Here is a 20043-nt window from a genome sequence, read left to right as displayed (position 1 = left end):
AGGGCTCTGTGGGGCCTCTTTTATAAGAGCACTAATCCCGTTCATGTGGGTGCCACCCTCTTGACCTAATCATTTCCCAAAGGCCCCACCTTCTAACACCTCACATTGGGTGTTAGAATTCTAACATGTGAATCTGGGGAGAACACTAACATTCAGACTATAGTAATTACTGTTCCTTTCCCACACTTACTTTCTTTTATTTTCCTCCCTACATTCACGTTACTTCTTCTGATACAGCTATACTTTTTTTCTTATGATTTTTCTACATAAAAAAAAAGTAGGTCAATAAACTATCACTCTAACTTTACTGAACAATAAATGAATTGGTATTTGGCAAGCATTGTTTATAGCTAGTGTCTTTGATAATAATCTAGGTACACAGTATGTTGTTGGGGTGGGATTCTCCTCCTTGCTCCAAATATTTTTTTATAGGACTACCTCCTGCAAGGAAGCCTGAGTTCCCCATGTGCTACAGAGCACTAGGGAGATTCTAGCTTTCATTTGTGAGTGCCTGGTTAAGGTAGGGAGTGCTAACTTGGCAAATTCCATTCTACATTCAGGGCCTCGGAGGAAATTGGAAAGTCTGACTTTGAATTCATGTGACTTGTTCACAGGCATGAGAGTGAAAAATTCTCAAACAATTACTGGGTGAGTTTTAAGGTGATACACTTATTGGGGCTTCTGGGACCAGTGGCATTGGAGGAAACAAGAGGAACTGTGGTTGTAGTTGGGTGGACGGACTGCCCTGGTTAGATTCCTGATCGCTCCCCAGCTGCACAGCCACATTCCTGGTTGATTATATGCTCACTTGTCAAACCTAACAGGTTAAAGAAGAAAGACCTTGGGAGTATTAGGAGGGAAATGTTTTTACCACCTTTGAGAGATCTTTCCTGATGGAGAGAGCTCTTTGATATGACTGTTCTGGTCACTCTCCATTTCGTCACTGAGTTTGCCCTGAGGAGGTAGAGTGACTTAGCTGACTGGGAAATGGGAAAAGTAACTGGGCATGTCTCCCTCGTCTTGGCCCTTCGTCCTTGCAGATGTGAGCTGTCTACAGGAAGTGTTTGTTCTCTATGTGGGCAGGTCTCTCCTGGCCTAGTGTTGCCCGTATCTAGAAAGGTAATTCTATTTAATTCTGGGGTTCAATTAACCACTTTTTGGCTTTTACATGTGGCTACTTCCTCTATCTTGACCTTTATTGCTATTAAAGAGAACATATTGGCCTCTATTTGCTGCTTTGTTTTATTTCTCAGTTTCTCTAGAACTTGGAGCAGGAAGAGAGGAGCTGTTATTCCGCCTCCTCAGAGACCCTAACACTGTGAATATGATCGTCATGACTCTGTGCAACCCTAGTGATTATTTTCTGAAATGTCCAATTATCCCAGGTACATGTATGTTAGTTAATTTAATATGAACACATACGGTTCTAATTTCTGTTTTGTATGTCAGCATATCACATCAGCTGGGGTTCAGATGACCCCAAGGGTGACACTATTGTTTTTATAAATCCCCACACTACTGAGCAGATTATGTCACATGGGCTCTGCTCTTTAAGACTGTCACTTAAAGTTGAACTTAAAGTCAGCTAGATATTCCTCCAACAAAAAGGGTTTATTTGGGAAAAAGAGAATTGCAACTGGGAACATGCAGCCATGGCAAGTCATGTACAAGTTCACTAGAACAAAGAAGAGATTTTTTTATAGAGGGGAAGAGAAGTTAGGAGGACTGTTATAAAGCATTTTTCCTGCTGGCCAGTGTGGCTCAACTATTGAGCATCGACCTATGATCCAGGAGATCTAGGTTCAATTCCTGGTCAGGGCAAAATGCCCAGGTTGTGGGCTCGATCTCTAGTAAGGGGGCATGCAGGAGGCAGCCGATCAATGACTCTATCATCACTGATGTTTCTATGTTTCTCTTTTTCCTCTCTCTCTTCCTTTGAAATCAGTAAAGGCACATTAAAAAAAAAAAAAAAGAATTCTGGTGTGAGAGCTCCCCCTACAGGCCCTCCAACTTCCAATCTTGGTTGAGGTCTCAGTTCTTTTACACACACATTGTTAGAGGTTTTGACTTGAGTTCTTGCTAACTGGGAAAGGAAGTGGAGGCCGGGAGATGCCATTACATGTGTGATTTGTTGTCTCCTTGAGCTTTAGAGAGGAAAATAAAATATTTTACTTGGATGGAAAAATTGAAGGAAAGAAGACAAACCACACAGGAGGGTAAGAGAATCACAAACTTTTCTCACAAGTGTTGAATTCAGAAGTAAAAGGAGGAGGAATCCTGGACAATTTGGTAAGATGCTCTCTTTTTTCTTACTGTATACTGAAGCATGCTCTGAAGCTCTTGGGGAGAATGATGCTGCTACTGCTACTGTTGGTATTTGGAGATGAATTTGTTGTTTATTTATTAAGGGCTTTCTGAGTACCAAATATATGCTGAATGCTTGGCATACATCATCTCACTAAATCATGGTCACAACAGGCCCTGGCAATGATAGCTGTGTCCGAGGCAGGTGATATTATTCTCATTTTACACTCGATGAAGCTGGAGCTCAGAGAAGTTAAGTAACTTCTTAAGCCACACAGCTAAAAATAATTAGTAAATGATCTGTATTCACCTAAGCTCATTCATTCAATCAGTCATTTCTCAGGTACTCAGCCATTGTTCTTAGTTGTAAGCAACAGAAACCAACTCCCGTAGATTTTAGCAGAAGAGGAATTTATTAAAGGGACCCTGGATTACTCACAGAAATGCCAAGAGCTGGGGAGCCAAGCGTGGAAGCGTCACAGCAGGAACAATGGCCGCTCTGTGGCCATTGCCTGTGCCATGTCCTAGACACTTCAGCTTGCGACGTTTGTTCACTGGGGCTGGATGCTGGGTGCTGCTTGCAAGCACAACCTCCTATTCCATCTTGCTGCAGCCACCGCTGTGCCCGGAGGTTCTACAGTGCCTGCTTTTCAGCATCACTGCCTCTGGGTTCAAAGTCTAGGCAGATTTATCTGATGAATAAAGCATAAGTGCATGGGCTGCTCCAGAGCTGCTGGAGTGGTGAGGGATATACTTCCTACACTTACATCTTCTCTCCTGGGTGGTAGGCTTTGTTCCCCAGACTCTTGATGAGGAAGTCCCCAAATGTGGTAAAGACATTCAAATGCTGGGCAGCCATAGGAACGGCAAATGATCACCTGTCCATCTATTATAGGAATGACACTGCTAGACATGGTGGGAATTCAAAGATGACTCAGACCCAGAACCTGCCCTCAGAGACCTAATTGGCTCATAATTCTTTTCCTTTTAACGTTTACATTTATTTGGCATCATAGTTTGCAAAGCCCTTTTACTCTCATTGTTTCATTAGATCCTTCTTGACAGCTATGTAAGGTAGGCAGAAATGATATTATCTTTATTTTATAACTGAAGACATTGAGGAGTTAGGTTATGAGCCCAAAGTCTCACCATGGGTGAGTGTCAGAGATAGGACTTGGACCTGCCCTCTGACTCCAGGCCCAATGCTGAGTCAACCAGAAGTAATATATGTGCACAAACGCCATGCTTCATGGAGTCCAAGGCTCATGATTTCCCCCCACATTTTAACACTTCTGAAATCAAGATGCATCATATAATCAATGGTATACTATAGTTTAATCGACATCTTTTTTATTCCTAGTGGTATGTAAAATAAAGGAGCATCTTCAGTTGATGAAGTTGTAGAGTCATTGGAATGCAGTCACTAAGATAGGGATAAAAGTGATAAGGGACATAAAGGAGAGCTGGGAGATCTGGAAAGCTTTGTGGCGATGCTGTACTGGCCCAACACCCCTTAGTTCCTTATCTGCAATTCTCAATTCCAAAAGGCTCTGAAAACAAAGTTCTTTTTTTTTGTACATAATTTATAAGTAACTTATAAATATATAATTATAACTAAATTATAATTTTAGTTATTCCACTTAATATGAAGATCAACCTGTTTAGCTGCAGAACTATTAATGTTTGATAATGGTGTGTTATCCCGGCCCCTTGAGGGGAGGGAGAGGAAGAGGTGTTACCTAATACTGGGTCCATGTACTGCACTGTTTTTCTAAAAATCTTAAAATTCTGGATTTCGAAACATATCTGTACTCAAGGGTTATGGATAAGAGATTCTGGATTGTGTCTGAACTGGGGCTTGATTGGTGAATAGAATTTAGATGTTTGGAGATATGGAGGAAATTTTAGGAAGAAGAAAAAGCACCGTCCCACACCAGCTTGGGTCTGGGTATGTCATTATCCAACCATTAAATATGCTCTAAAGGCAGAGAAGACCTGCATTACTGATAACTATTTTCCCTTAATTCATGATTCATACATGACTGGAGGGTTGGGCTTTCTGGGTTTGGCCTCCACCCCCTACCCCAGTATTAATCCCCTCCTTCTCCCACAAATCACCTGACTTCCCCGAAAACTCTGTAACACACCCCTTGGCTGAAAAAGAACATTAGGCAATCGGTGAAATTCCCCATTCCTCCTTTCTCCCTCTGTAGCCCTGGATAGAGGAATCTCAGGCCTAAGAGAGGTATGCAGTTTTTGTTTCAAAAGCAGAGGGAGCTCCAAGATCGAAGCTGAGTTACCCTTTCCCTAGGCCCTGGTCTCCCAGCCCCCTCTTGTTTAGATCAGGGAATTTCAGACATGCACACTGGGGTAGAGAATCATATCAGCAGGACCAGGACAGGGAGGCCGGCAGAGGTTCCTGCAGAGGGAGCGTCCAGGCCCCGTAACCGGCAGGGTCGCCCAGCATGCCCACTGGCAAGAGAGGGGACTGACCCACTTGCTCCCATCAGCTTCTGAAGGTAAAAACCTTAAAAACAAAGAGCAGAGCTTTGATGGAGGAAAAAAGAAAGGCAGAAAACTTCACATACGAAGGTTTTGGGCAAAAGATGGAGGGCTGGAAAGAGCAGAATAAAAAGAAGGCAAAATATAGGCAACCTATTTCTCTTAGGTTAACCTCACCTACCCTCACGTCACCCCACTGCCTAGCACTGTTTTCAGGGGTTACATTTTCTAAAACTTTTTTAGGAACTGTGGGAAGATATCTTGTCTTTTTAGTGAAGGGGGGGGAAACCTCTGAAAAGTTAATATAGAAAATTGAGGGAATACCTTTCTTTTCCTTTTATGTTTCTTGTCATCCAGCTGCCCCTTCCTCCTTCCCCACCCAGCCCTGTCTCAGAGCACTTCTCCCAAGGTCACTGCCTTACTCTAGTGAGAGAAGCTCGTTTCTCCATCAGTGCTCACTGGAAGCATCAACAGAAATGCATGCGATAATAAACAGTAAAGAGAGCCCGTTTGAAGTGATAGGGAGATCACTGTCAAAAGAGGAGGGAGAAAATGTCCTAGATGAATGGTCATGATGGGAAAAGACTCTTGAAAATGTGGTGGAAATCGGGGTATTGTTCTGTGAGGGCAGGGGAGAGACTGATAGAGTGCGGGTGAGGACTGGGGGTGAGGGTGAGGAGGAGAACACAGGAGGAAGAAAACTGGGAGAAAGTACTCATTCTTTTGGGAAAAAACTGGGATACCGTCTAGAGAAGCAATGGGAGAGGGATAGGATTTAGTTTTAGTCTAGAAAATGAACTGATGTTGAACTAGGGAGGGTATGGGAAGGTAGGTGCCATATGGTGATGACTAGTGATATGGCTCTGTTTAACCTCTGTGTTCTTATGAAGGTGACACTGAATGCAGGTGACCCTCTACCACCAAAGCAGGTACCTGTGTTTGTTAGACAAATACAGCCAGGCCTGCCACCCCTTTAGCTCCAAAGTCCAGGGGTGTGGAGAGCCAGGTCCAAGACACGTGCTGCTCACCAGGGATGGACAAATTGCCAACGATGTGGTAAGTGACCACGAATCTACAGAGATGTGCATGGACTCCATTCTCTTTGTTTTCTCTAGAAAATAGCTCATCGCTGAAGCCTGGGTTTTGGTTTGGTCTATGCCTTTTTGCTTTGTTCCAACCTAAGATTCTCCTCCACACACTGTTGCACTTCTCCCTGCGACAAATGCTGCAGCTCTGCACTAGTCTGCTGTACCTGTGTCACCCACCTCTTCACATGCCTTTTATTTTTTTCCCCCCAGGTGCATTGTCCTATTTTCCCTTTTGGCATGGGTTTATGCTAAGCCTACTATGTATGGGGAGATCCTGTCCCCTAACTATCCTCAGGCATACCCCAATGAGGTGGAGAAATCTTGGGATATAGAAGTTCCTGAAGGGCATGGAATCCATCTCTACTTCACCCATCTGGACATAGAGCTGTCAGAGAACTGTGCATATGACTCAGTGCAGGTATGCACATACGGGATAGGGCTGGGGAGGGGGTTGTCAAATGAGGTGTAAGAGGGCATGACACAGGCATATGGTGAACTAGAGTCAAATAGTCCTAAGCTGGTATGTGCTCTTCTCTCTCTGTTCTTTTCTCTCTCACCTCTGTATCAAAATATCACCCTTTCGTAACTTCTTTTTGACTTTTCTCTTAGATAATGTCAGGAGACATTGAAGAAGGGAAAATCTGTGGACGGAGATCCAGCAAGAATCCCAACTCCCCAGTTGTAGAAGAGTTCCGAGTCCCATACAATAAACTCCAGGTGATCTTTAAGTCAGACTTCTCCAATGAAGAGCGTTTCACTGGGTTTGCTGCATACTATGTTGCCGAAGGTAAGGATCACTCTTCTCTATTGACTTGTCAGTCCAGTTAAAAGATTAGCAGCAGGATAGATATTGAGCAATGCAGTAACTAAGGATTCTCTTTATAACTTTTATGAAGTGTTGACTTGACTTCGATCCCTCTATGAGTTGCCTTTATGAAATTCAAACACGTGATCGTATCTTAGTGGTAATGATGATAATGTTAACAATAGATAATAAACAGTAATTTATTGAGAGCCATTATGAAGTGGGCACTCTGTATTAGGAATTTTATCTATATTAATTTAATCTTCACTTCAACTCTTCCAGGTAGGTATTATTGTCTCCATTTAAAGATAATGAAAGTGAGGACTAGAAAAGTTAAATAACTTGCCAACATTCACACAAGGAATGTATGGTATTCAAAGTCATTCAATATATGGCAAACAAACCTTCAAATTCTGTGTGCTTTTTCTATACCTAAAGTAAAGTTAGAACATCTCATAAAGTCAAACTATGGATTAGATTCAACGGAAGTGCCAACGTTATACAGAGTAATAAATGTACTAATTGTTTGTCTCTACAGAAGACATATCATCATGTTTAGCTTGCAGAGTGTTTTCTTTGGAGCTGAAATGCTCTGTTTGTGAGACAGGTCAAGGGTCTCTGGCAGTGAGAGCTCCCTTATAGCTGTACAATGTTAAGGCACAACTCTGGAATCACATTTCAGGAGAGCAATATAGAATGACACCATCCTGAAGTGTGATTTGAGGAAGGTCTTTAAGCAACAAGCCTTTCTTACTTTTTCTTGCCCTTGTAGTTTTGGGTTTAACTTCATTCTTCCTGCTAGGTCTTTGCCCTTGACCTCAATCTTTTTCTACTTTTGTAGATGTAAATGAGTGCACAGACTTTGCAGATGTCCCCTGTAGCCACTTCTGCAACAACTTCATTGGTGGTTACTTCTGCTCCTGCCCCCCAGAATACTTCCTCCATGATGATATGAAAAATTGTGGAGGTGAGTTTGGTATAGAGATGGGGGCATGGTCCCTGGGATTTGGAATGGCTTGAGGCTTCAGTAAGCCTTGAGGCCTTCTAATTTTGATTAGCTTCAGTCTTGATTTGACACCTATTCTTCGCTGAGAGGGGGGCCGCAAGAGTGGAGGAAGACAAGGTTACAGGGTCAAGTTAATTAACTGGAGATGAGAGATAGATGCCCGTGAAGAGTCTACCTGTGACTGTTCATAACTATGAAAGGTTCTGTCATAAGCAATGTGATGGAAATCTAATAGGCATGGGGTATCTCTACTAATATGTATTGGGTGTGTAATTGCTGTGCATGGGCTCCAGCCAGGGACTGTCAGTTTATGAGAGGAGTCATAGAATAAGGAAAGGACTTCTTTGCTTGAGCCTATGTTGATTTTCCCTTTCTCTTTTTATCTCTTAGTCAATTGCAGTGGGGATGTATTCACTGAACTGATTGGGGAGATCACAAGTCCCAATTATCCCAATCCATACCCAGAGAACTCAAGGTGTGAATATCAGATCCTGTTGGAGGAAGGTTTCCAAGTGGTGGTTACTGTGAAAAGAGAAGATTTTGATGTGGAACCAGCTGATTCAAAGGGCAACTGTGCTGACAGTTTAGTTGTGCGTGATGGATGATTAATTTTTCTCCCAACTCACAGATGATCTTTCCTTCTGCCCTTTCTTCCCCTACTCAGTTTTATTTTATATTATTTTTATTTACCTCCCTTCCTTTTACCCTCCCTGTTTTACCTCTTTCTTTCAGTTCTTTCTCTCTTCAGGTTTCATCATTTTGTGTCCTTTCAGTTTGTTGCAGGAGACCAGAAGTTTGGTCCTTACTGTGGAAATGGATTCCCTGGGCCACTAAATATTGAGACCAAGAGTAATGCTCTTGATATCATCTTCCAAACTGACCAAACAGGGCAACAAAGGGGCTGGAAACTTCGTTATCATGGAGATCGTGAGTCATCTAAAAGTTGTTCTTTGGTTAGTTGTAGCAAAGTCCCTGGACAATGTAAAAATCAAAACAGGTAGATTGTTGTGTGGAGGAGTATCCTGATTACTCCCCTTCCTCAGCCAGATCTAAACCTGTCAGTGGTTGCTAGAAATGCCTCAACGGCTAGGAACACTTCAACTGGACCTGTGAGTGCAGGCAACTTGGGGGTGGTTAGTTGGTAATGCCTTTAGACATCCCCGTAGTGGAATGTTAGGAATCAGGATTGAGGATGACTGAAGGATTTTACAAAGTGTGAGAATGATGCAAATAGGACAGAGATTACCCACCTATTTGGTGAATTATTTTTCCTGTCCTTCCCAAGCAACCCCCTGTCCTAAAGAAGTCACTGCCAATTCTGTTTGGGAGCCTCAGAAGGAAAAATATGTGTTCAAAGATGTGGTGAAGATAATGTGTCTGGAGGGGTTCGAAGTTGTACAGGTAAAGTACTGTTAGAGCCTTTTTCCTAACTCCTAGGTGAGGATGAGCATACTGGAATTGTCATATTGCTTACGGAGTGTTCTTGTTTGAGCAAGGTGTAACACCTTTTCCATAAACAGAACAGCTCAGGATCTTAATCCTTCCTTGTGGGTCAGGGAGCTCCTTGGCCAGCCTGGCAGTCTTTCTGTGCCCACAGTCCTCCTGGGGAAGGGGATCTGATATGCTGGGGCAAACTTGTCTTTTAGTCCCAACTCTTGGGTGCTTTGGGTCATTCTGCTAAGATGTCTCTAAGGTTTCTGTGGTGAGGATTTCTCTTTGATTCAAGGCCAGAGATTGATTCAATTTTTTGATTTTAATTCCCCATATCCCTCCTTATAAATTAATGGTGATGTCTGTCTTTCTCTAGGGAAGTGGTAGCTTGACGTATTTCTATTCTACTTGTCAAAGTAATGGAAAGTGGAGTAATTCAAAATTGCAGTGTCAACGTATGTATCTCTTTAATATGGGACTTATTTTTTTTCCCTCCCAAAAGGAATGGAAAGATCAGAACATCAAGATTAAAATGTATGGTTTCCTTTTAGGCTTTTGAGAGTGGGTTGGGTTTTTGAAGGGAAGCCAGTCATAAAGTCCCAACCTTGGTCTGGTCCCAGGCCAGGCTGGCAGGTTTCTTTCAAAAAAAAAAAAAGAAAAAAAAAGAAAAAAAAAAGAGGCTTGGTAGAGTTAATAGCACCACCTGGGACCATTCCTGGCTTCTGCAGGGGCTTCTATGAACCAGGTTCTTCCTTGTAGCTTTCAAGGGGGTATCTGAATTGGCAGGAGTGGGTGATGCCAGTTGGAGGGCATGACTACAGAGTGGCTGATATGAAGAATCATTCCAGGTGTACCTATGGATGTGGGAGTAGGGAAGGAATGAGGGACATGGCTGGGAACATGGGATGGGTCTAATGACCAATGACTTCCTGGGAAGAATGTCTATCCTGACCATCACCCTTCTGCCTTCCTCTCGTAGCTGTGGACTGTGGCTCTCCTGATCCCATTCAGCATGGTAGAGTCGAAGAACCAGAAGATACTTCATTTGGTTCTGTTGTTCGTTACACTTGTGAGGAGCCATATTTCTACATGCAAAATGAAGAAAGTGGTAGGTTTCTCTGACTAGAGAAAAGAGAGGGAAAGGGTGAGAGTGTTGGGGGGTGAATAGCACAGTCGTTTGGGATGGAGAGAGTTTGGAGAGAAATGAAGGAGATGAGACAGACTCTGTTCATCCTCTTGGCTTATTCTAATCATATAGTTTTCATATGGGGCAGGGTAGGTTCCATAGGATCATTCATAGTGAATCATAGAGGTCGTCCAGTTCAGCTTCATGACTAGGCAGGAATTTCCCCTACAATATCCATATTCATGTGTTTATCCAGTGTTTGACCAATTATTTAATGTGGAACCTACATGAGTAATGCTTCCAGCTTCAGTCACCATGCTATGGTGACTGGCTTTCTTGATGGAAAGGCCATGGTAGTGCTAGAGGAAGGACTGGATGAGATATAATATGTCTTACTTCATTGCTTTTATTTTAAAAAAATATATCTTTATTGATTTCAGAGATAGGAAGGGAGAGGGAGAGAGAGAGTTGAAACATCAATGATGAGAGAGCCGACACTGATCAGCTGCCTCCTGCACCCCCCTGACTGGGGATCAAGCCCACAACCTGGGCATGTGCCCTGACCGGGAATTGAACTGTGATCTCCTGGATCCTAGGTTGATGCTCAACCGCTGAGCCATACCCTGCTGGGCCCACTTCATTGCTTTTAATTTAATTAATTAATTTTCTTTTTCCTTTTGAAGTACTTTCCCAGTCTCTACCATAACCCTCTTCCTTCTGCTTTGGAGACTGTTCCTTTTCCTCTCTAGGCAGGGTAGAGGTCAGAGAAATTGTTTGGAAGATGTTCTCAAGATTCTTTTCTAATTTATTTGATCTAATCGCTTCCTCAAATCCCAGAGAAGCTGAGGCTCTGAATGAAAGGGGGGAATAGAAGGTAGATGTGGTGGTGAGTGTGTCCTGTGTCTCTTGTGCTATTCCAGAGGAGTATCGCTGTGCTGGAAACGGGAGCTGGGTGAACGAGTTGCTGGGCACAGAGCTGCCAACATGTGTTCCAGGTAATCAGGGCTAAGGTTTGGGTAGAAACCGTAGCCACCAGTGCAGGTGAGTGGGGTCACCTTCTGAAAGTAGCTGTAATCCTCTTGGGAAAAGACTTAACAGTCTGATACTACCTGAATTTAGCTCAGTGAGGTGTAGACAATAAAAAAAATGAGGGGTTGCAGACAGATCAGGGTTGAGTAGAAGAAGGCTCTCAGGCAAAGCCAAGATAATAGTGATCCCGGTAGTAACAACAGTGTTACTGAGAGCTATGGCTTGAGCTAATTAATTGCATATATTATCTCATCCAAGTCCTTGTAACAGCCCTATGAGGTAGGTATTATTAGACCCATTTTACAGATGAATGAATTAAGTGCAAGTTCACAAAGTTAGTAAGGGGTAGGGGTGGGCTTTGAACCCAGGTCTGAGTCCTAAGCCTGTTATGCTCAACTCAGAGTACATTCAGGCTGAGTAGTGAAAGATTTTGGTAAGCCAACTTTATCTGAAATAAAATTCATTTTTAGTTATACTGGGTAATAGCAAAGCGATCAAACCTAGAACCAGTCAATGGGGAATGAGATGAAAGAAGAGAACTTTCTCTTTTCCCTACTTCCATGAATCCTTAGGATGGACTCAGTTGTAATTAATTAGGGCTTCAATAAAGAAGGTGATAAGTGTTTGATTCAGGCATCAGACAAAGGTAGAATGCTTGTCTCCCCCACTATCTATATGAGGAAAGAATTTACCAGCCTGGCTCCAAGATGGGCACTATCTGCTGCGCCTGGGGTGAAGTCTGTGAGGCTGTGAGTCAAGCTGTCCACAGTGTGAAGCAGTAGTAGTTCACACACTACCTCGGTTTACTCAGTCTCTCCCATAGCCTGCTTATAGAATTGGCAACATGGAATGTTTGGTCCTTAGCTATGTTCAGAATGAGTCAGGCACTGAGATGGCTGACCAGATACAGGGTTGGCTATACTGTGCTAGAGAACTCTGAAGCCAGGCAGGTTTTTAAATGGTTGGGGGACTTGTGGGAAGCCAGCAATCTCTCTCCTGCTCCCTCCCAACCTTGTTTTTGTTTCTTCCTAGTCTGTGGCATCCCCAGTGAGCCCTTTACAGAAAAACAGAGGATATTCGGAGGATCTTTTGCAGAGATTCAAAATTTCCCCTGGCAAGTCTTCTTTTCAGATCCACGGGCTGGTGGGGCTCTCATTGATGAGTACTGGGTGCTGACAGCTGCCCATGTGGTGGAGAAAAACCGGAACCCGGTAATGTATGTTGGGTCTACCTCATTGGCTTACGATCAACTGAAAAATGGCCAGATGCTCATTGCTGAGCGTGTGATTATTCATCCTGATTGGCATGTCCTGGATAACCCGGAAACACGGAAGAATTATGACAATGACATTGCGCTGGTACGGCTTAAAGACCCGGTGAAAATGGGACCCACTGTCTCCCTTATCTGCTTGCCAGGCAGCTCCTCAGAATACAACCCCTCAGTGGGAGACCTGGGACTGATCTCAGGCTGGGGCAGAACAAACCATAGAGATCATGTTATAAAACTCAGAGGGGCAAAGTTACCCATTGCTCCTTTATCCAAGTGCCGGGAGGTGAAGACAAAATATCCGGCAGAGGCTATAAATAACTATGTTTTCACCGATAACATGATCTGTGCTGGAGGAGAGAGAGGTGTTGATAGCTGTGAAGGGGATAGTGGTGGGGCCCTTGCTCTACAGGACCCCAATGAAAAGAACCCCAAATTCTATGTAGCTGGCTTGGTGTCCTGGGGCCCGCAGTGTGGGACCTATGGGATCTATACACGAGTGAAGAACTACATTGACTGGATAATGAAGACTATGCAGGAAAATAGTACCCCCAGTGTGGACTAATCCACACATATTCTACCAGCTTCTTGGCCTAGGACCAATCTGTTGCTTTCTGTTCCTCACAATATTCCCATTATTTCACCATGACTGAGAGAAGACATAGAACTATGATTTAAATAGCACTTAGGTTGTAGGTATGGCTGGAGGTAGTGTTTGATCATAACACTGTGTTGGTCATACAGTGTGGTCTAAATCTGTGGATAGCAACAGGGGAGGGGCACTTCTATCTTACACTATTCCACAGGGAGTCCCCTTTCCTGATGACCAACTGGTGTTACAGTTCTGACTCTGAAACTTATTGTTGGGCGTACCCTTGATTTTTTTGTTTTCCTGTCGTCTGTTCAAAGTTCTACTTATTTTATCATTCTCAATGTCTACTATCTTCTTGTAATAAAGCAGGTTTATAACCCAGTTCTGGCTGACTTCTCTTATTCCACATCAAGAGCTCAGCACCATAGAAGGAGAGTGTGATGAGAGGGATGTTGTGTCATGGAAATTCAGGCATCTAGCAGCATATATATATGTACCTATACATAAATATACTGTATATATATTTATAGCAGCTAATATTTAATTGTCATGAAAATGGGGAATTCAGCTTTTCTCCTCTCTTCCAATGGAAATTTACTGACTATTATGGGTTAGTATCAACATCATCAACACAAGGTACCATATTCTGCTTTTGAAACTCATTAAATGTACCTTAACCTCATCGAGAGTCTACATAACAACAGTTAGAATTGGCTGTTTAAGTATAAAAATTTGAGGTATGAACTGTTTCAATATGTCTGAAAATTAATTTTTCTTTAGTGCTTATTGTGTAATACAATATTATGATTTAATAAAAAAGAAAAAGAAAAGAAATTCAGCATGCTCTTATCTGTTTTCCTGGTGGTTTTGGTCAATTGGTCAGTCAAGTAGCAATGTCATCTCTGAATTGAATTCTGCACCAAGAAGTTATAGCAAAGCCCCCTAAAGAATAAACCCAAAGATTCTCCCTTCTATTTTTTCTCAAGGGAATGGGAAAAAAAATCCCACAAAATTCCTTCTGCCTTCAAAATGATTAGTGATGAAAAAAACCATACAATAGAGACTCGTATTTCTTAAACTGAGGTTAGGAGAGCTGTTTTAGGGTGGCGGTTGCCCTAACAGGGTGTCTTATGAAAGCTCTAGACAGTGTAAGAATTCTGGAGGACTCTGGTCTGTTTAATGTGATGCATGGCTTTTAAGAGAGCAGTTTTTGCCAGAAGCTAAAAGGGGCATATTTGGGACCCATCAAAAAAAGAACTTTGATCTTCCATAGAGCAAAAAGGCTAAATTCAACAATTGAACTTAGACTGGAGGTTAACACATGATGAAATAATGACTTGAATCTGAAGGACCAAAGGGGAATTATAATAGGGAACTTTTGGAAAGATTGTGTCAAGTCAAACAAGCAGCTAAAAGCCATTCACATTATTTCTTAACTGTGTAAGTTGAATGCCCTTCCCCCGCCTGCCTGCCAGTACATGTACAATGGAATTGACTTTGCACCCTGGACTACAGTATTTTGGGTGAGAGGAGGGGAATTCCTCTAGAGAAAAAAAAAATTGGAAAAATATTAAGATTAAGAAACATGTTCATGATGTAGAAAATTGCCTTCTTTTTTATAACTGGATAATAGAATCTGACAAGCAACTGAAAAAAGAGGTCCACCCCTGCTAGAGAGAATCTTGTCTATTTGGGTTTTGTTCTTGCTGATAGGCTGAGGTATTGGTAAAAGAATTCCCTCATTACAGCTGCGTTGTTCAGTGGAATGGGTGTGGTTTTTGCATGGTTAACTCTACCCCAGTATCATTTCCCTGGGTGAATGGCAGGGAGGGTTTTTAAGTGAATCCCCATCAGAAATTTCAGAGCTGGGAAGAGCTCACCACCAAGGCATAGAAAATCATTCATTGTGGCTTAAAGGGAATCAATTATACTGCCTTGCAAGTCACTAGGGAACAACGTGAGTCTGCTGCATCTGAAATTCAGGAAAGGATTTACTTTTTTAAAACAGGTGAATTGTCACAGAGAATGGACTGATGGATCAGCTCCTCATGCCAGGGAGACCAAGAGGACTTGATGGGAAGGAACCCAGTTAAAACTGAACTAGTTCAGAAGGGACTAGAAGAATTTCAGAAATTCACCATCCTTTCATATTTGAAAGGTCCAGACTTTCCTCAGTTGTGTTAAGAGGTCAAGGGAATTGGATTTTGGGTGTGCCCCTTAAGCCAGAGAAAGGGAGCAACTAGATAGTTGATGGGGAACAGATGAAGTTGTGGCAACAGAAAGCACAGCTGAGAGATCCCAAAGTGGAGAGCATAAATTTGAAGAGAGAGTCCCCTATGGGTCTTGTTTCCTGGGGCTGCAGTTTCTGTTTTACAATTCTCTTGTTTTATTATAGGGGAATGCCAAAAACATAAAATACCAACTGCTAGTAAGGCACTAGTTTGTTGTTGTTGTTGTTTTTAATCCTCACTGAGGGTATTTTTTCCATTGCTTTTTCAGAGAGAGTAGAAGGGTAAGGTGAGATTGAGAGAGAGAGAGGCAGGAGGGAGAGAAACATCGATGTGAGAGAGACACATCAATTGATTGCATCTCACATAGGCCCGGCCGGGGCAGGAGATCAAACCTGCAACCAAGGTACGTGCCCTTGGCTGGAATCTAACCCTGGAAGAGCGTTAAAATGACAGTGAACCAGGAGCCAAGGTCACTGAAAAATGAGTGAAACTAACCAGGTTCCAGGAGATTACTATCACAATGAGTAGATGCAGATGATATTATAGTCTGATGACATGAGCTTTAAAACTGAGGGGTTGAGAGAAGGAGAGAATGGTCTGTACATGACAACAAGGACCAAGAAAGTCAGTCACACCCTGCCGGGCCCAGTGGAATGGAGGCTGTGGAAGAAAAATGCAGCCACCAATTGAGAGAGCTGTAGTCGGGTGCAGTAATCAAACTGACTGATCACTTTCTACCCATGTTACCTTGGCAAGTTACTCAACCTCTTTGAGCCTCAGTTTCTTTGTCTTTAAAAAGGGGGTAGTAACAGTATCTCATACAAATCTCATACAATAGTATCTCATACAATCTCATACAAATATTTAAGAGTTAAAGGAGATAATACATGCAACAGGCTCAAGGCAGTGTCAGGCACATTGTGAGCTATGCTGGGGAGATGTCCTCTGGTACCTTAACATCCATAACCAGAGGGCAGGATCGTTCTTCATGACTGTGATCTTAGAATCACAATTTCTACCCCTTTTTCTTCCCAACACAATTTCAGTCAGTCTTATATAATGCAACAAAAATTACTATTGTTATTGAAAGTATAGGAACAGAGACATGGTACAATTTCCAGGGACCCAGGAGAAATTTAAGGCCCCACTCTCAAGTGATCCCTCCCATTTCTGCCTGGTGATTGAAATGTCATTAACATGTAGTAAAAGTCCTTCAACCTTTAGATATAGGTAGCCTGATTAGTTTACTTATATCGATTCACACCAAAGGATGAAAGGTGACAGTGAGGACAGCTCAGGATGCCAAAAGGAAAACGAGCAGCCAAGGACCAGGGAAGGAGATTAAAAGGGGCTCAGAGCCACCTGAGACAAATTAAAACAACTTCATAAATTGCTGCACAAAAGAACTCTACAATAAATTGTGTCATAAGTGGGGTGTGCAGATGCGAGGTGGAGGGAATCAATGGGGGAGGGGAAAGGGGTGATATCTGTAATACTTCCAACAATAAAGATAAATTAAAAAAAAATCGTCACAAGTAATGACCTCCCCGCTCGACCTCCCTGCCCCCCCCCCCCCCCGAGTGACGTAGAGTTCACCTAGGTCCAACTTAGGCAATTAATGTTTTCCAAAACGTCTCTCAGGGTATCTCTGTCCACCTCATGGGTTCAGCCCTTCCCCACATTTACCACCTCTGCTTGGTTTCATGAGAAGACCAAACTCTCTTCTTTGGGGCTTCTTTGGGACATTCACCTCCAGTGATCTCAGGATTCTTTTTCTTTTGTCCTGAGTTTTCCCCCCTCACTATGTATGTAGGCACTTTTTTGCTTTTCTCTCCAGCTTCTGTGAATATTTTAAAAAGATTTTTTTAAATTGATTTTTTTAGAGAGAGAGGAAAGGAGAGGGAGAAAGAGAGAAACATCAATGTGAGAGTGAAACATCAATTGGCTGCCTCCCACAGGCCCTGTGCCAGGAATTGAGCCTGCAGCCTGGGCATGTGCCCCCAACCAGTGAATCAAACCAGCAACTCTCCAGTGCACAGGAGGACACCCAGCCAATTGAGCCACACCACCAGAACTGGGAGTTTTCATTTTCTATTTTTTTCCTGTTGGAAACCTTAGTTTCTTCTTGCTTTCTGTCCAAGAAAGATCAAGAAACGTTTTCAATTTATCCATGAATAGATGGATACCCAGGAAAAACCTGAGAATATTATGCCAAAAATATTTCAGTCAGTCCCAAGCATTGAAGACAAAAGGAATAATTTGTTTTCACACTAAACATAAAGGGGGAAAAACAGTCTATTTGGATGCCAGGCGGAATACAGTATTTAAAATTAAAACTAGTGCCTTAGCCTTAGCCAGTTTGGCTCAGTGATTAGAGTGTTGGCTCTCGGATTCCACCTGCATTCCATCTCCCCTACTTCCACCCACCAAAATTATTTCCCCTCTCTATTATGTAATTCCCAACAGCATATAGCATGCTGTTATTTCTCTGGCCTTAAAAAAAAATTCCTTTTCACTCCAGTTCCTCCAACAGCTTGCCCTATTTCTTTGTTCCCTTTTGCAACAAATTCCTTAAAATAATTGATTACACTGTCTCCAGTTCCTCTTTTTCACTCTTTCTCCAACTCCAATCTGGCTTTGCCCCCATCATTCCACCAAACTGTGCTTTTCTGGATCACCAATGATTTTGACATTGCTCTAAGGAGTGATCCTTGGTCTTCATCTTGACTTACAAGCAGCATTTGTCAAGATGATCAATTGATCACTCCTTCACCTTGATGCAATTTCTTTTTTGGCTTCTGAAATTCTAAACTGTCCAGGTTTTCCTCCTATCCAAGTGGTCCTTGTCTTAGTCAGCTCAGACGGCTGTAACAAAATACCATAGGCTGGGTGGCTTGTAACAAAATACCATGAGGGCTTTCTCTTCCCTCTCCCTGCAATATTTACTCCATTTACTTCTCACAGTTCAGGTAGCTGAGAAGTCTAAGATCAAGGTGCCAGCAGATTTGGTTCTTGGTGAGGTCCCTCTTCCTGTCTTGCAGACAGCTACCTCAGTTTGTTCATGTGAACTTTCCTTGGTGCATTTGTGTGGAGAGAGACCTTCCTCTTCTTATAAGGACACTAACCTCATCATGAGAGGCCCACCTAATTAAACCTAATTATTTCCCAAAGGCCCCACCTCCAAATACCCTTATGTTGGGAGTTAGAATGTCAACATATACATTTTGATGGGACGAAAACATTCATTTCATAACAGTCACTATTCCTGAAACTCCTTTGCTGATTTTTCCTATTCTTCCAGACTTTATGCTGGCCTGTGTCAGGACATGGGTCTTGGTCCCTTTTCGTTTCAACTTCACTGCCTTGATGGCCTCATTTAAGTTTGTGGCTTTAAACATTCATTGATATACCTACCAATGACTGTGAAATTTACGTTTTTAGCTCAGACCTCTTCCCTCAACTCCAGATTTATGCATCAGACAGCCTATTCAGCATTTCTTGTTTGGTGTCTAATAGACACTTATTTAACCTTTTGAACACACAGAATACAGTTATAACAATTGTTTCTATGTCCTAGTCTGCTAATTCTTACATTTATGTCAGTTGGGTTTTGATGGATTTTTCTCATTATGGATTATATTTTCCTGCTTCTTTGTGCGCTTCATATTCTTCGATTGGTTGCCAGACTTTGTGAATTTTATTTTTTGGGTGCTGGATATTTTTGTAATTCTATAAATATTCTTGAGTGTTGTTCTGGGACTCAGTTAAGTTACTTGGAAAGAGTTTGGTCTTTTTGGGTCTTGCTTTGAACATTTGTTAGATGGTACTAGAGCAGTGTTTAATCTGGGGCAAATTATTACCTACTACTGAAGCAAGACCCTTCTGCATGCCTTTATCCATTGCCCCATTAATTCTGAGGTTTTCCAGCCTGGCTGATAGGATCAGGCACTGTCCCCAGCCCTGGTGATCACTGGGGACTATTCACTCTAACCTTCTCATGTGCCTTTTTATCCCCCTATCCTTGAGTAATTTCCTTACACTTGGAAGAATACTTGTAGGAATCTTCTGCAGCTCTCTGGGGTTCTCTGGTATAGTTTTCTCCTCTCTAATAGTCTTGTGAGCTCTAGTGGCCTTGGTCTCCCTGCACTTTTGACTCTGTCTCCTCAACTCAGAGAGTCAACTGAGCCCTACCTGGGTTTCTCCTTTCAGCACCTCAGCTTGGAAACCCTCTCAAGGTAGCATGCTGGGGCAACTGTAGGGTTCAGTCTCTGAGGAATCATTGTCCTTTGTTATCTACAGTCCAATGTCTTTAAAACTGTTGTTTCATGTATTTGCTGTTTTTGCTGTTTGTTGCCCTTGTTTGTCTGTTTTGGGGTGGTGGTGGTAAATCTGATCCCTGTTATTCCATCTTGGAGCTAATCTAATATGCATCTGAAACTCATCATATCAAAATGGAACTCCTCATGTTCTTCATCAAACCTGCTCGTCTTGTTGGCTTCTCTCTTTTTCTCATTACTCTTCCTGCAATATTTACTTTATCTGGAAATATTTTGGCTCTTCCTTCAAATTTGATCCATAATTTTATCACTTTGCATCACTTACACTGCTGCCACCAGGTCTGAGCTACCATTACTTCTTACCTGGATTACTATAATTGCCTCC

General features: G+C 42.4%; 1 protein-coding gene across 3 annotated transcripts; it reads left to right on the top strand.

The window, feature by feature from the left end:
• The first annotated feature begins 1934 nt into the window (after positions 1-1934).
• On the top strand, positions 1935-13531 carry C1S (complement C1s). Of its 3 annotated transcripts, none has more exons than XM_016221894.2 (12): positions 1935-2289; positions 5697-5862; positions 6105-6312; positions 6504-6681; positions 7541-7666; positions 8096-8295; positions 8479-8632; positions 8991-9106; positions 9513-9591; positions 10116-10244; positions 11183-11257; positions 12324-13531. In XM_016221894.2, the coding sequence occupies exons 2-12, from the start codon at positions 5840-5842 to the stop codon at positions 13121-13123; spliced, it is 2088 nt and encodes a 695-aa protein (XP_016077380.1). In that variant the 5' UTR covers positions 1935-2289; positions 5697-5839; the 3' UTR covers positions 13124-13531. The 3 variants fall into 3 exon arrangements, with proteins under 3 accessions (XP_016077380.1, XP_016077379.1, XP_016077381.1); XM_016221893.2 differs by lacking the exon at positions 1935-2289 and adding an exon at positions 4687-4823; XM_016221895.2 differs by lacking the exon at positions 1935-2289 and having other exon boundaries at positions 5668-5862.
• Positions 13532-20043: the final 6512 nt, after the last annotated feature.

This window comes from Miniopterus natalensis, chromosome 2, assembly GCF_054644295.1.
Source record: "Miniopterus natalensis isolate mMinNat1 chromosome 2, mMinNat1.hap1, whole genome shotgun sequence".
Lineage (NCBI taxonomy): Eukaryota > Metazoa > Chordata > Mammalia > Chiroptera > Miniopteridae > Miniopterus > Miniopterus natalensis.
Note: the sequence above shows the minus strand (reverse complement) of the source record. Positions and strands in the feature narration are given on the sequence as shown.

Excerpts from the sequence above, each read along its gene's own strand:
- C1S (XM_016221894.2), top strand. The coding sequence starts at position 5,840 with ATGGACAAATTGCCAACGATGTG. Across the intron at positions 7,667-8,095 it reads TGATATGAAAAATTGTGGAG|TCAATTGCAGTGGGGATGTA; the intron begins GTGAGTTTGGTA and ends TTTATCTCTTAG. Across the intron at positions 9,107-9,512 it reads AGGGGTTCGAAGTTGTACAG|GGAAGTGGTAGCTTGACGTA; the intron begins GTAAAGTACTGT and ends GTCTTTCTCTAG.